This window comes from Anoplopoma fimbria, chromosome 24 (genome assembly GCF_027596085.1).
Source record: "Anoplopoma fimbria isolate UVic2021 breed Golden Eagle Sablefish chromosome 24, Afim_UVic_2022, whole genome shotgun sequence".
Classification (NCBI taxonomy): domain Eukaryota; kingdom Metazoa; phylum Chordata; class Actinopteri; order Perciformes; family Anoplopomatidae; genus Anoplopoma; species Anoplopoma fimbria.
In genome coordinates, this window is record NC_072472.1 from 22,427,461 (window position 1) to 22,442,753 (window position 15,293).

The window sequence follows — 15,293 nt, forward strand, 5'->3', positions numbered from 1 at the left end:
CCTTCACACACAACCATTGTTATACCATCAATGTAGAATTAATGACAACTACTCATGTTTTGTGCAGCTGTCCCCTAAACTAAATCATTTTGTCCTTAAGGAATCATCAGACTGAACCGAGCAGAGGTGAATCAGTAACATCACGCACATAATATTAGACATGGGTTATAGCTATTCCTGAACAGTTTTATTTATTATATATCTAACTGTAGATACCTCTAGTTTGAGACAAGAGTGTTTTTCACATTCAAGTACACTGTGCCTTGCTTAAGCTCCCCATCTGAAAAGATAGAGGCTTTAAATAAGGCGAGGAGGAGAAACACCTGCAAGCGATATAGAAGTCAAACAGTTGGAGTACAACCTGGATTTAGACATATTGTAATCCATACATTACGGTGAACCCAAAGGGCATGTAGCATACAACCTGATGATTGTACTATACATGGATTTCCAGCCTGAAAATAAATGGCCCCAGGTATCTAAAAAATATACACTCCCTCCCAAGTTTTAAATCCAGAACCAATGAGGCCAATGGCACAAAATTAAATAACCCAGGACTGTCAATCATCAAAGGTGATCTAAAACCTAGATATCACAATGTTTGTGCATTATGATAAAATGGTTAAGTTAACAAAATATGGTCTGTTGTAAGAAAATTTAAGGCTCATCACCAAGAAGTTGCTTTTTTTGCTCCACAAAGCAGTGGTAACATGTTCTTCACCCCTTTGTTTGAGAGGACATTGTTTTCAGCTTTATTCAGTTAGTCCAGTTCATGAAAGTACCGTCAACATGATGGAAAAAGAAAAGGAAAAATAACCTCTTACACATCAAGAAAGGTACAACAGACATTCATCCATCTTCCCCTCTTTTATCCCATATGTGCAACATCTGTGCCGAGCCGCTTGGTCCCCCATCCGATGAAGAACAAACAAGTACCAAAACATTCCATTAGAAGTCATAGAAATCGGTTTATAGCAAAGGTACATAAAAAAATGGCACAGTCACACAGAAAATAAGACATTGATAAACCAGTATATTAACTGAAAGTAACCCATTGCAGCTCCTAATCAAACCTCACACCCAGCCGGATCCTTGGGAGACAGACCGTCTCACCGTGCTGCCTACTTGAGTACACATTAGCAGGGGTGTGTGTGTGTGTGTGTGTGTGTGTGTGTGTGTGTGTGTGTGTGTGTGTGTGTGTGTGTGACCTACTTGTATATCCTCCTCCAATAACTTGTGCTGTAACATCCAGAAAGAACGCGATGGATAGTGTAGTACACAGAACTGTTCTGTAAGATAGAGTGCATGCATTTCTAAAATGCAAACCTTAATCCCAGTTAATGCTCGTACCCAGCACCACACCTAAAAAACAAAATCAACTAAATCCCTTTTTTACTAGTGATTCTAGTCATATATTTTTAATATATATAGTATATATATATATTTTACATTTTTGTGTTCCTGTTAAAAGTACCTTCCGTCTTTCATATCATATACATTTATGACTGCTACTGTCTCAATCGATCACAATTATATGACCCCTTGGACAGTAAATTCAGGTACATTCAGGACTTCCAGTAAAAAGTCTTACAATTTTCTTTACAATTCATTAAAAATACAGATGAGCAAAAATATGGTGATATGACAGTCCACTGTCCTGCAGAGGCTGCAACCGTAGCTCGATAGTCCTTCTTCTACATGGATAAAGAGAATTTCACACGTCCTCCCCTCCCCCCCTCTAAATGCTTCATTCTGTACGTATCTCTGTCTCTGGCCTCTGCATGAGCAGATCAGTCTGGATAAAGGCTCCCTGGCCCAGTGCTGTGGAGTACGCTCTGTTACTGTGGCTCACTGTGAACCCCGGGCCGGGATAGGAGCCGGGTCCTCCACGTTTTTGAACGGGGGCCTGAGGCTGAGGTACTGGGTGGTAATCGTCCAAGTTGTCGTAGTGGGACAGCACCGGTTTAGTGCCGTGTTTCTGATACGAGTAGTCTCTGTCCGGCTCCGGGTTGCCCTGGCTGTAGTGCTGCTGCTCCCGGACGCTGTGCGATCGCTCAAGTTTGGAGCGGCCGACTGCTTCCCTGGGGCCCGATGGCTGGTCGTCTGTACTGTGGTAGCCGGTGGGTGTTTTCCCTTTGCTCTGGAGGTGGTCAGAATCAGGACAGTCATAGCGTGGTTGGAAGCTCCTCTTGCTGGGATAGTCATGCTGCCAGTGAGACCGGCTGCCGTCGTCTCCGGTCTCGTACTTGGCCTCGTGTCGGCTGCTCTCCTGCTGATGGGACAGACTGTGGCTCAGAGTAGCTGGAAGGGAGTGAGAGGATTGGCATTTCTTGGAACCGCTTTGCTTGGCCAGCCCGTCGGACTTCTCTCCGCCCTGGACGTGCTTGTCGGTCTCCATGTACATGAGGACGTCAGGGTCGGACACCATGTGTCTGGGGAGGTATCGCCCGTCTTTGCTCTCGGCTGCAACCAGCACAGCTTTCCCTGGGTCAGATTTACTGCGCAGGTGCAGGGTTTCATAGCCCGATATATCGGCCGGTGCAAACAAGCCAACGTTGTCATACTGAGAGAGGACGGGGCCTTTGATCTTCTGTCGGGCCCTGCTCTCCCTGCGGATGGAGTGCATGCGGAGCCTTTCTGACTCCTCGGGGTCCCAAGCCAGATAAGCAGCGGCCTCTTTGGTCCCGTGACCGGGGGGCATGTCCCTGCTAACAAAGCTGTGCTCCTTCCCAGGGGGGAGAACATGGCGAGCGAGGTAATGGTACCCAGTCGCCTTTCCACCCGGTCGGCCGGCGGCGGCTCCCGGATCTCGGCCGCCATGTGAGTGGACGTGCCGAACCCGGATGGTGCCGTAAGGGTCAATGTCATAGAAAGGCGCCTCCAAAGGGCTTGAACCAGAGTATGGGCTGTATCGATACTGAACCCGTCCGTTCTCAAAGTAAGGCTGCAGCTGGGTGACGTGGTAGTCAGCTTGTGAGGACTGCTGGGGGGGCTGCTGGTACGCTTTGCACTGATACACGGGCCGATGGTAGAAGAACAGTTCGTCATCTGGAGGAACTTCGGTCCTCTGGATGGGCACTGAGCGGATAGTCGAAGGAACGTGGAGTGAGTGCACTCTGCGGATGGTGGGATAGCCTTGGTTTCTGTCATGGCTGTAACCCTGATGCCCCGGCCCCGGAGACACGTACACGCCGCGGGGGTTTCCTCTAGACTTCATGGAGTGGTGGTAGGACCTGGGGCCTAAAGTGCTGTATTTGTTTTCCAGTCGGGCACTGTAAGGGATCTGAGGCTCTGATTTGGACACGTAGGACAGGTGTGGGGGGACGCTGTCTGGCCGGAAGTGGTGCGGCACGGACTGTGGGCCTAGCTGAACCGGCCTCTGGTGGTAGTATGCAGCTCCAGGCGGCTCAATTAAGACAGGCTCTCCTTTAGCGTGGTACAGGTAAGCCGGCTGGTGCGTGGACGATTTACGAGGAGAAGGAGGATGGTGAGGCAGAGCGTCCTCTGGATGGCCAGGCACAGGGCCCTCACCCAGGACATGGTAGGAGGCTTCACTTTGGCAAGCGGTGAGAGCTGCTGTGGCCAGTTTGCTCTCTAACGTGCGGACAGGAGGGGCCGGAGGTTTGGGCACGTACGCGTCGTGGTGCTTTGCAGGCTCCGTACAGGGCTGTACCGGCTTTATGGCCTCCCAAGGCTTCTCCACAGGCTCAGCAGAGGTGGGGGCCACTCTCGCGCTGGCCTTGGAGGGGAGCTGAGGCTGGGTATGGGGCTGGACCTGTGTCTGAATTTGATGCTGTGGTGAAAGAGGAGTCTGTATCTGAGCTTGGCTCTGCTGCTGAGTCTGTGTTTGATGATGGGGCAGTGAGACGGCCTGCCTCTTCGGCTTCTGAGGTGGCTTTTCTGAGGGTTTTGGAAGGACTGGGGGGGGTGCAGTCTCCTCTGGTTTGACCTGAGACAAAACAGAACAAAACACTCTTATTTGCTGAGGAAAGAAAGTCGGGCATTGCTGCAGTGGAACAAGAGTTTATTGTCTCATGCTGCACAGTGTCACCAGTCTAGTTACAGGGAAGTTTCACCTCAGCAGCAGCATGACATAAATTCCTAATGTGTGTTTATTATATCTCCATATCTATGCAGGCCAAGATAATTAAGAAATAATAACAGAATATCATAGAATCAAATAAACTACACAAACATTTTGCATGTCATACACAAGAAATACCACATTCTAAAAATACTCCAATATAAGTAAAAGTCCTGAATTAAAAATATTGTAAAAGTACAAAACTACTAGTTAACAAGTTAAAGTAGAATATTTGCAGAAGCTCCATAAAACGTAAATAGCTATGTTCCACCACTGTACATTATAGTTTGCGTGTATATAATACAACAGTTATATAACTGACAGTGGTCAAAACACTGAATTTCCTTTAGTGAAGGGAACAGATCATTCCTAATCATGAAATTGAGACCTAATTAATCAGAAGATATATGCTATATATATATATATATATATATATATATATATATATATATATATAATATATATAATATATATATATATATATATAATATAATAATATATAAATATATATATATATATATAAATATATATATATATATATATATATATATATATATAATATATATATATATAAAGGTAGGGCCAAGAGACACTTAGCTTAGCATAAAGGCCGGAAATAGCTGAATGTTAATGGTAAAATCCAACTAACAGGTCTTCTATAGCTACAACTAATTAACAAGTTACACCTTGTTTGTTTAATTGTTTCTTTTTTTTAAACTTTTGAACCTGGCTAGCCTTTTTCCCCCATTTCCAATCTTTATGCTAAACTAAGCTAAGCCAAGCATCTACTGGCTTTAGCTTCATATTGAATGTACAGAGATAAAAGTGAAATTTATCCTATCACCATAAGCGTTCTTCTCAAAATACTGCACTCTTCCATTAATGATAACTTGCTCATGTTGTACTGCGTATGCATTATTAATCAATTTGGATCGTGTCTACTGCAGCTCAATATCACAACCCTTAATAATGTATAAATATATCCTAGTCTACATCTAAAAGTGATATGACACTTACCTCAGGAACGAGCTCTGGCAAGACTCCAGGCTCTGTACAGCTGCCACTGGGTAAGGTGGCTGGAGTGGTACTAGATGAGCTGGTATGGACTGGGACCAGTCCTGCGACAGGCTGCTGCCGCTCTGGACTTTTCCTGATGGGAGAAGTCAGGCTGGTTGAACTGGGGAGTGGGGCACACTTGTAAAGAGGAGTGTCCGGTGGGCTGGAGTCTGTTCCTGGCAGCGTTCCAGGTGGGGTTGTAGAGGACTTGGTGCTGTCCGATGGCTTGGTAGTCGTGCTGGTCACCTCAAGAGGCTGCTGTTTGATTGGAATGATAGGACTGGAGGCGGAGGGATGAGATGAGGCTTGGGTGACAGCCGGAGCAGTGCTGCTCGGTGGCGGAGAACTCCCTCTCCCTGCTCCCTCCTCAGAAGAAATAGTCTGGAAATGTGGGAACATTGGAAGTTTCGAGTCCTGGGGGTCAGAGGCCTCCTGGGGCTGCAGAGGGGAGGCCGGCGTGGAGGGCTCAGAGGACCGCGATTGAGACTGAATGGAGGCTTGCTGGGCGGACTCGGCCAGGGCCAGGGCCAACATGCGGGCAGCATTTTTAGGAGGGGGAGGAGGAGGAGGGGCAGCAGTGGGGACTGTAGAGCTGAGGGAACGAGGGGAGAGGTCCTTTGAAGAGTCCGGAGCTACGACTCCTAGCAGGGACACAGAAACACAAGGGGTCTACAGTTGAAGAACGAATAAGCAGAAGGTGAAGAGAAGAAATGAAAGCAGGCAGGCTGGTCTTAAGAGGGGAAACGTCAAGCCTGGTGCTAGGGCATCACATGAAAAGGTTTATTTAAGATGAAATGCATGCAAACATGGGAAACTAAACCTGGAAAAAATGTCAGAATTAATATCACAGTTTGTTACCTTATTCTTATTTCAACATAGTGTAAACAAAGCAGTTTCAAGTCAGAAAGGTGCCAAACACTACACTTAGAAAAAGGTCATTCTCTGCTCCCTACCTTGGTGCTCTTGGCTGCTGGCAGCCGGCGCCTGCTGCACGCCGTCCTCTCCCTTCAGCTCTCGACTGTCCACGCTGTCAAAGGCCACCAGCTTTGAGTGCAGTTCCATTTGGAAAGCTTCGCTTAGCGACGGCTCGGCCGCCCTCAGCAGCACACTGCCCATCAGGGGAGGAGAGTCTTTGACTGCGGAGGGAGGAGGTAACCGCTGTGGAGAGATGAACTGTCCAGCTGTATTCTTGTTAGGCATCTCTGGAGAGAAAAGCTCCGAAGTGGCAAACGGCGTCAAACTAGTGGTCTTTCCACATTTGATAGGCGACACAGCCTGTGTGGGTTTATCGGTGTAAGAATAGGAAGTGGTCAGTTTCTTGTTTGCCACCTTCTCTCCAGCAGCCAGGCTGAAGTCTGCGGACGACAAAGGGGACATCAAGCTGCCCAGGAAGCTGGCGGAGATGAAGTCAGAGCCGTTAGTCTTTCCACAGACGTTGGCGGGACTCCTCTTTAACGTGGAGCCCTCCGCCCCAGCAGGCGAGTCGTCTAGGGGGAAGGCGTAAGAGGTGTCGGGGACACTGCACTGGAAAGACATGGGGTCAAAGTCCAAGGAGGCCATGCCGATGTCCGGCGGGCTGAGGTCCACGTCCTCACCCGCTGAGCGGGGAGGCGAGATGAGGGCGGGCACACAGATAGGGCCGTCGTCTCCGTCGCTTTCCTCTGCGGCGCCCAGGTTGTCGTAGGAGTTGCAGTGCTGCCGGCTGTCCAGCAGCTCGCCATTGAAGGAGGCCGACAGGGCATCACTGCTGGAGCGCGGCCGCCGAGGACGGTACACCTTGGACTCTCCTGAAGGAGGGACAGAATAGATTCAGAAAACATTTATTTTAAGTATAACAGTAGGCTACACTGTAGAGCATTTGAAAAACAATATACATAAACATGTTATTGGCAGCACTGACTGATTAAACTTGTTATGCTGAGGTAAAATGAACCAGATGACACCAATGATTACCTTCAACATTGTGCAGGGAACTCAGCGACTCTTCACTTTTGGCTGACCTCAAAGTTGCATTGTCTCCTCTGCCTCCTGAAACAGAGTGATGAAAAGAATTCAGCCTCGTTTAGTCATAAAAGCTCTTCTTATTGCACAATTGAACCTTTGCTAAGCCCCGTCCCCCAAATCCGACTATCCAGCCAGGGTTTAACAACTATCCGTCTGTCCTACATAGACTCGTTTTCAGGCTGTGTTTTGTAGATTTGGAGCTAGTCGTGGTAAAGTATTGTGCAATATTGATACTCGTTACCAAGAGAGGTTGCAAGGAGATATGCTGACATCAGCGTTTCTATGCTTCGCTAGCTACTAAATGAATAATGCATGAAAACACATGCTGCTTTTGCTTTTCTATGATTGCAACAGTAAATAAAGACCTACCCGACTTAACAGGAACAATGTTGTTCCTTCACTTTAATTGTGTTCTGTCTTGATCTCAAGGCCATGTTCTGGTTCACTTTTACACTGATCTGTAGGCTTTAGCTTTTATCTTTGTCTTTTAAACCAGTTTTCATATATATATAATATAGCTTTAAAAAGCATTATGTAGATCCTGTTGTCTGCTATTCTCTGAAATCACCTATTTGTTTTTTCAAAAATAAGATAACACTCATTCAAGGAGTGCAGTTAGTGACAGTGTGGGCTATATGGTCACTCTGACAGCTCGACGGTGTAGCAGCGGGGGGGATGTGGTTTAGCAAATGCTCAATTCCAATGTGAGAGTTAGACATATTTCATTCCAATTGTGGAGGAAGGACTCACCAGCAAGAGCCATGGCCTTCAGTTCATTGGGTTCACTGGGATTGCGGTGCAGCTTGCGCTTGGACATGGAGGAAGACTTGCCGAGGTTGAAGAAAGAACGCCAACTACCCACAGGAGACTTCTTGGATTTAATAGGAGGCCTCTTCCTATGATTAGAAAATGGTGAAGGACAAGCGGGCAACGAAAAGTTAGTTTCACTGAATCACATACACAATACTCAATGACAGATTTAGAAAATTATCAGAGACATTTGTCTCCTGGCCATGGTCAAGCCCTACACCCCCGCCCGACCACTTCGCTCTGCTGCCTCGGGGCGATTGGTTGCCCCGTCGCTCAGAGGTCCCTGCGGCCGATCCACCCGGTCACAGCTTTTTTCTGTCCTGGCCCCTCAGTGGTGGAATGAACTCCCCACCGACGTCAGGACAGCAGAGTCGCTGCCCATCTTTGGACGCAGGCTGAAAACTCACCTCTTCAAGAAGTACTACCCTGAGCCTTCCTCGTAGCACTTATTGCATTCGTATTAGTTTGTTGCACTTATTTTATTCATACAAGTTTGTTTCTGCACTGTACTTTTGCTCTGGTTTATGCTTTAAGATGCTTGTTTAAGAAAGGAGATGCACTTATGACTTCTGGTGACTAGTAGTTCTCTTGAATGCCTATGTTGAATACACTTATTGTAAGTCGCTTTGGATAAAAGCGTCTGCTAAATGACTGTAATGTAATGTAATGTCTGTTTTAAGCTGCTATTATAAGCCATCTCCATTTTTAGGATATCTGCCTATGTCTGTAACTGGAGACAGCAAAGATCCTCAGAGATACTGGCAACTGGTTGCAGGAGGTAAATGACGGCAGTCCTAACAGGAACCAGCAGATGGAGACACATCCCAGCATTTTTGTTATCTCAGCTCAACTGGCATTAAAATGAAAGTATTTTGCAACAAAATTGACAGTAGAGTCTGTAAGACTGTAAGATAAATATCTATGTCTCTGTGTGTCTACATTAGATTTTACTTCAATTGATCTTTTGAAGGTACAGTCATCAAATTAAATACCAGTAAGAGGGTTTAACGAACCTCTCAGTTGGAAACTCGATGACAGTGTGGAACTTTCCCTGCAGGGCAGCCGGACCTTCGCCCACCTCGATGTACTTGCTGTCTTCAGTGACCGGAGAGTTGATCTGAGCCTGGGTCCTGGCCTGGGCCTCCTCCAGAGTCAGAAGTTTAGTGGAGGGTGATGAAACCAGCAGGGATTTGGGCCGCGACAACGAGTTGTGACCTGGTGATGTGAAACAGTGTTTATTGCTCAAGTAGAAAGCAGCAGCGGGTAGTGGAATGACAACGTGAGCAGAGGTCTCATCAACCTGATGCCTGTACGTACCTGCTCCCTCTCTGATTAGTGAGCTGAGTTTGGTGCTGAAGAGAACATCCACGTGGTTGAGGATGAACTCAACCACCACCGACTGGATTCGGACTTCCATGAAGGCCGCTGTGCCGCTGAAGCACGCAGACTCGATCTGTTTGGATCTGAAGAATTGTATTTGATTTAGTTAAAGTCTCCACTTTGAACAAGCGCAACATTTTAAGGTAGTAAATCAAATGTTTACGTGTTTAGAATTGAAGTTACTATAATGATTTTGGGATGCATTTCCAGCATTTGATGTTGTGCTTATCAGTGTCCTCCCACAAACAGCTGCTTTAAAATAATTTTCATTCAGGCAGAATGACTCATTTAAAGCAGGAGACACCGCCCATTATCACAGCTAGTTTAAGTCTGAGAAATCCTTAATGTGAGTAGTCTGAAAAAACAAATATAGCTCCCTTAATATGTCAAAATGTGAAGATCATTAGAATTATCTTGAGATGTTCTCTTTTGATAAAAATATCTCAAAGATCAGGAAACAGCCAATGAAGACGGCTTTTAGGTGATGGTTGACAGTGCATTCATCACATTGAAAATCATATATCTCACCTGAGCAGGTTGGGTGCCCAGACGATGGCTATGTTCTTGCTGTGCATGTTGGTGATGTAGCTGAACGCTGCCAGGCGGGAAAGGTGCCTCATGAGGAACTCCAGGGTCCTAGGAATCATATAATATTCATTTATTCAGATTTAATTGGCTTCCACTAGTGATGTGCAGACTAATGGCTGTAATGGAGCTCCTTCTTCAGAGCATCAATATTTCACTGTGTGCTAAAGCCCCAGAGGAATGTCACTTAGAAATCTGCATTTGTATGCTTTCACAAAAGGACGGGAAATTCCATTCATCATCATCAACGCAGACCAGCTGGGACCTGTTAAATGATTCCACTCTATGCAGTGTGGCAGTAGATTTTAACGTTAACAGACACCCGACTGATGTGAAAGCTCGACATGAGTGCGTGTCTGCATTCTGGCGGTTCCCGAGCCCGCCACAGGGCGGCAGTGTGCCTCTACACTGACCGGTAATGCGGTGGAGGAAGCTGCTGGATGACATCATGGATTTTGATGAGTCGCTCTTCGTCCGTCGCCGCTGATACAGCATCCTTCAGGGTGAATACAAAAAGGGAGAGATAGTAAGATAAATGGTGGGATGTATCAGCTTATCAACAATGTTAAGCTCATTCATTTGTCATCCCTGGTTCGCGCTGCTACATGGAGCACGGAGGGGACATCAGTCTGCAGCTACAGCCTCTACCCAGCTGCCATAACAACCAGCAAACATTTACTTCTTCCTCAGGGACAGCTCTGTTGTGCTTGGACAAGGTTTTCATTCCAATTGACTGAGAGTGGTTTGCTACATTTGTAATGATAGGGTGTGTCGAGCACAATGCTATTATTTCAAGGGTGTCTGTGACTCATAACTACAAGATAAATTTGCTGAATTCCTATAAGAGAAATCAGAGGTATTTCCTTTTTTCGATCGGGCAGTTGGTCGCACACAATCAGTGTCCATTTTGGACATCGGCAACCACTGAACAAGTGTTAATTTTATTATTGAACTAATTTGAAATATGTTCATCAGCCACCTTTATTTCCATATCTAAGACCATGAGGCACCAACATCAATTTAACTAAAGGTGGCGATATGAGACATGCAATGGTGTTAAAGTCTCAAACTCAATCAGAGCTTAGTCTGTCTTTGTGCTTCTTGTCTCAATCCGGATGATTGACTTCAATGCATAAAGTTTAAAAAAAAAAATTTCAGGTGGTTTATAAACACACATTGTGTTCCATGTTGGGTGGTGCAGATTGCTTCTCATAACAAGCAGGTGGGTGTGACTGGACTGACCTGCACATCACTAATGAGCACAGTCAGGAGGACTCTGATAACCAAAGCTGCATTCCTAATCATTCAAACTGTGTTTTCATTCAGATAATGGAATAAAATATAAGTTGACATAATTTGACTTAATGACAAAACTATGGGTTTGTGCTAGACTTGATTGACTGAAATGTTAAAAAATAATCTGATGACTAAAATGAACATTTTAATGAATGGAAAAGTAGCTGCCAAATTAAAAGAGAAAACATTTAGACTAAAAGTTTACTAAAATATAATGACTTCATCGACTAATAAATGACTAAAAATATAGAAAATAAAAATGACCTAAATGTGACCTAATAAGCATTTTGGTTTCAAGACTAAGACTAAATCTATAATAGCACCCAAAAAATACACTGGCACAGAAACTCAAACCAAGTTAACAATGACGTGCTGTGATAGCAGAAGCAGGAAATCGGTGCATGAGAATTGTTGTGTCCCACTAAGGCTTGGCTTACGGAGAATTTCTCGTAGAGCTGGTAGGTGAGCAGGGGGTTGGGCAGCTCTCTGAAGTAGAGCTTGCACAGCGAGCCGACACAGTGGATGTCCTGGATGTAAACATCTTTGGTCAGGTCGGGAATCTGCTCAGAGTCAAACTCGTGCCTAGTGAAAGAGAAAGAGGGCAAAGGCAGAGTCAACAAATGTTCTTCTTCTGAACAAAGGTGCATCAATAAACGACTGCTGTGGTTTGGTGGATGGATACGGGGAATGGAAAAAATTCCATCAGCGTTTAAGTTGTGTTACTGAGCTTCCCCGATGCAAACTGAGTTGTTTTTCCGCTTTCCTGATCTGCATGACATTAATGCCACAGACATTCTGTTAATTCTTTTTTCTTAATAGATTTTGTTTATTTTTAAGTGCAATGTCAGGGGAAAAAAGGATTCATAAAATCCTACTTTTTAAGACTTTTGAAAGATTGTTTCAAGACATTTAAATACCAATTAAGGTATTTGTTTGGGTGTTCAGTTCAAATATTTGAATGGCAGACTCCACCTTTAAGGGCATACAGGGTATGAGAGGTCAAGACCAGTGTGAAAAAATAAAAATAATACTTTCTTGATGAACTTGCCTCTGCTAACAAAACTAATATTGCTTATCTTTTTCTAATAATTAAAAAGTGACATGCAGAGTGTATCAACATTTGATGAACTCCTGTCATATTTAAATGTTGGCAGCTTGACAATTAGGGGACACTGTTTTAGTGAGAGTTTAGTGAGGAAATTACACCCCTGCATATGGTCAACCCCACATCCAATCCTACATATTAACATGTAAACACAGCATTGTCCTTACACACCTCACATAATTTCAGAAATAAAACAAGAACTCCTAAAAAAAACACATTTGTTGCCTCTTACAAGCCATCTGTTGTAATAGCTCATATCACCAAAGTCCAAGTTCTTATCTTGCTATGACAACATTATAAAGGAACAACTGCTACACTGCAGGTCATCCTGATGCTTTTCTTTCTTTTATAATCAGCTTAAACAGTAGGTGGAATTCACGTTATCAGCCAGTGAATCAAAATCTGTATTAAATAGGCGGCGAGACTCCTACCGCAGCTTCTGGATGTTGGAGGCGATTCCAGAGAGGCGGTAGATGCCGTCCACCACGCCGTGCTTCTCGATGAACTCGGTGCAGCTCTTGAGGACCTGGGGCACTGCGAAGAAATTAAAAAAAAACCTGCGTGTCATCACATATCACATCTTTCAATATTTGTCCAGTCTTCACTGAGTGCTTCAAGGTCAAGAGTACGACGACTTTCCTCTTTGAGGAGCCAAGTACAGAGCGGTCAGGCTGGAGCTCGGGGGCTAAGAGGGATTACTGAGTGTGGATAACTTTCTAGTGCTTGTGGAAGGAAAAACATGGAACTGTTTGACCCATGTAAAGGAGAGACCAATATATCCCGAAGAGCTTTGAAAAATATTAGTCTGCTTTCTTTGGTGCGTTTGGTTCCCTTTTAAACACATTTTCTACATTGATGCATTTCTGTGTGTTTGAATGAGTCAGACAATCACATACACTTAACTTTGAACACAGTGATTGTCTGTTAGAGCTGGGAGAGACTAACACAAGAAAAACCTCAGAAAAATAGAGATTCAGCTGACCATGAATCATGCAGACGTGCTATTTATCTGTGTGTGTTTCTGTGTGTGTGTGTGTGTGTGTGTGTGTGTGTGTGTGTGTGTGTGTGTGTGTGTGTGTGTGTGTGTGTGTGTGTAGATAAGGACGGTGTGTACGTGCATAAGGAGGCTCCCAGGCCTCTCACAGCTCACACATCATTCAGAGGATGACACAAAGTGGGATACACTCCGGAGCAGCTGTTCAGACGAATTCCGCACATAGCGAAAGAGAAAACAAGGCCGAGGTTTGAGGAAACCGCATTCTGTGGCAGAGGACGGTGGGGGGGTAAGTCCTTCCCAAGGCCTTCACGTAGGAAGATTTTTTGTTATGACATCCTCTTATCACAAAAGACACACAACACATGTTTGAAATGTGGAGTCAGGGTTGGACACAGAAAGAATTAATGTTCTAGTTAAAACAACTGCATTCTCTCGCCCCATGAGACCACAGTTGTCTTTAATTTCTTACAAGTCGGTCATAAACCCCGACTGTTTGACCCAGCAAAGTGCGATGGAGTTTTTTATCTCTCCGTGTCAAGGTAAGGCAGGATTTATGGCGGTCAGGGATTGACTCCTTCACCCATGAATGTGTGCCTGAGATGCAACACTGTCCTGTGACCAGACGCTTGTTTAAAAGGACAGGACTGATTGCTGTGTGCTAATGTGCTGGTACGATGAGAACCATTAATATCCAGACACAGAAAGAGGCCCCGTTGACAGCTGACATTAACAAGCGTATTCGGTGATTTGATCTCATGTGGACAGATCGAACCCTTCAGTTCACACCTGGCATTAGAAAGCATCTCCTCATGTGTCTCGAGAGACAGCTTGGAATCGGATATCACCGCCTTGCACTATATGCAAATAAGCACGTAGCCTAGGACTGCACAATTAATCAAATATTAATTGTGATCATGAATTTGGCTTCCCTCAACTAAATAACTAAAATTAACTGCAGTTTTCACGTGTAAAATGCGTGCTTAGCTCATAGAAAATCAATGGGGGGCAAATTAGATGTTTTGGCTCCGCTTGTTGGGAGCCGTCATGCTGCCAACCATACAGCGGCAGCCAATGAGAAACTTTACTGAATATTGCGTCTGCAGACCAGAGTAGACAAGTCATACACTGTACATTACCTTTTGAACCCGTCTTCTGACTCTGTTCTCACTAAATCCAGGTGAAGCAGAACCTTATTTTTAAGTCTTAATTTGATGCAAAGATTTGTTTACTAGCAGAAATGTAGCACAACATGGAAGTAAAAGTAGTGCTCTGTTTGATTCAATTTGGGGTAAAAGTTTTGGTACAATTTTATTTAGCTTCCAAGCAGATGCACTGTGAATAAGGACCAGAGTTATTTTAATGCAAAGTCTTGTAAATTAGCAAGAATGTTGTAGAACAACATGGAAGTGAAAGCAGTGCTGTGAAACATGAAACTGAAATATGCACTTTTAACCAGCTGGAGACAACAGCAGTTGGTAATATCCAACATAACTGTGAATTCTGGTACATTTTATGAACCTAGAAATATTACGTTATTGTCTACCAGTCCCCGGGGCTCTCTGTACTGCAGACACAACACATACTATATATTAACTAACTATATATTAAGCTATTTTGTTGATTTACCTCTTGATGCAGTGTTCATTACTTGAGCTTTTATTGTGAAAGGTCAGCACGGAAGGAGCTCCTTTGCGCTGCTGTTGACCATGTGGGAGTAATAAAGTGTTTGCCATTATTTGATCACCTTCATACAGTATAGGGGCAATGTAACCTTCCGCTACAAGAGCTGTTGTGGATCTTCCCTCTCTTTGAGAAACGCCCACACGTTAGCTGGGTTGTCTTCTACATGGACCAGGACACATTCACAGACACACTGCTGTGTGAATGAATGTGTCCAGACCACCTCTGTATGTGGTCTGAGGGATCATATCTCACTGCGTCTTGGCTGCATTCACACCTGTACTTGGGTCTGTCCA

At 44.8% G+C, this 15,293-nt stretch overlaps 1 protein-coding gene across 4 annotated transcripts in view; it reads right to left on the minus strand.

The window, feature by feature from the left end:
* Positions 1-224: 224 nt before the first annotated feature.
* arhgap32b (Rho GTPase activating protein 32b) overlaps positions 225-15,293 on the minus strand; it is a 112,471-nt gene continuing 97,402 nt past the window's right edge. For all 4 annotated transcript variants that reach the window (XM_054625649.1, XM_054625650.1, XM_054625648.1 and 1 more), the window contains 11 exons: positions 12,752-12,854; positions 11,653-11,797; positions 10,333-10,415; positions 9,863-9,970; positions 9,272-9,417; positions 8,968-9,169; positions 7,895-8,040; positions 7,094-7,168; positions 6,094-6,927; positions 5,102-5,781; positions 225-3,949 (listed from right to left, as the gene is read on the minus strand). In XM_054625649.1, coding sequence (XP_054481624.1) covers positions 1,748-3,949; positions 5,102-5,781; positions 6,094-6,927; positions 7,094-7,168; positions 7,895-8,040; positions 8,968-9,169; positions 9,272-9,417; positions 9,863-9,970; positions 10,333-10,415; positions 11,653-11,797; positions 12,752-12,854 — 4,724 coding nt within the window. In that variant the 3' untranslated portion in view covers positions 225-1,747. The remainder of the gene's footprint in view (positions 3,950-5,101; positions 5,782-6,093; positions 6,928-7,093; positions 7,169-7,894; positions 8,041-8,967; positions 9,170-9,271; positions 9,418-9,862; positions 9,971-10,332; positions 10,416-11,652; positions 11,798-12,751; positions 12,855-15,293) is intronic.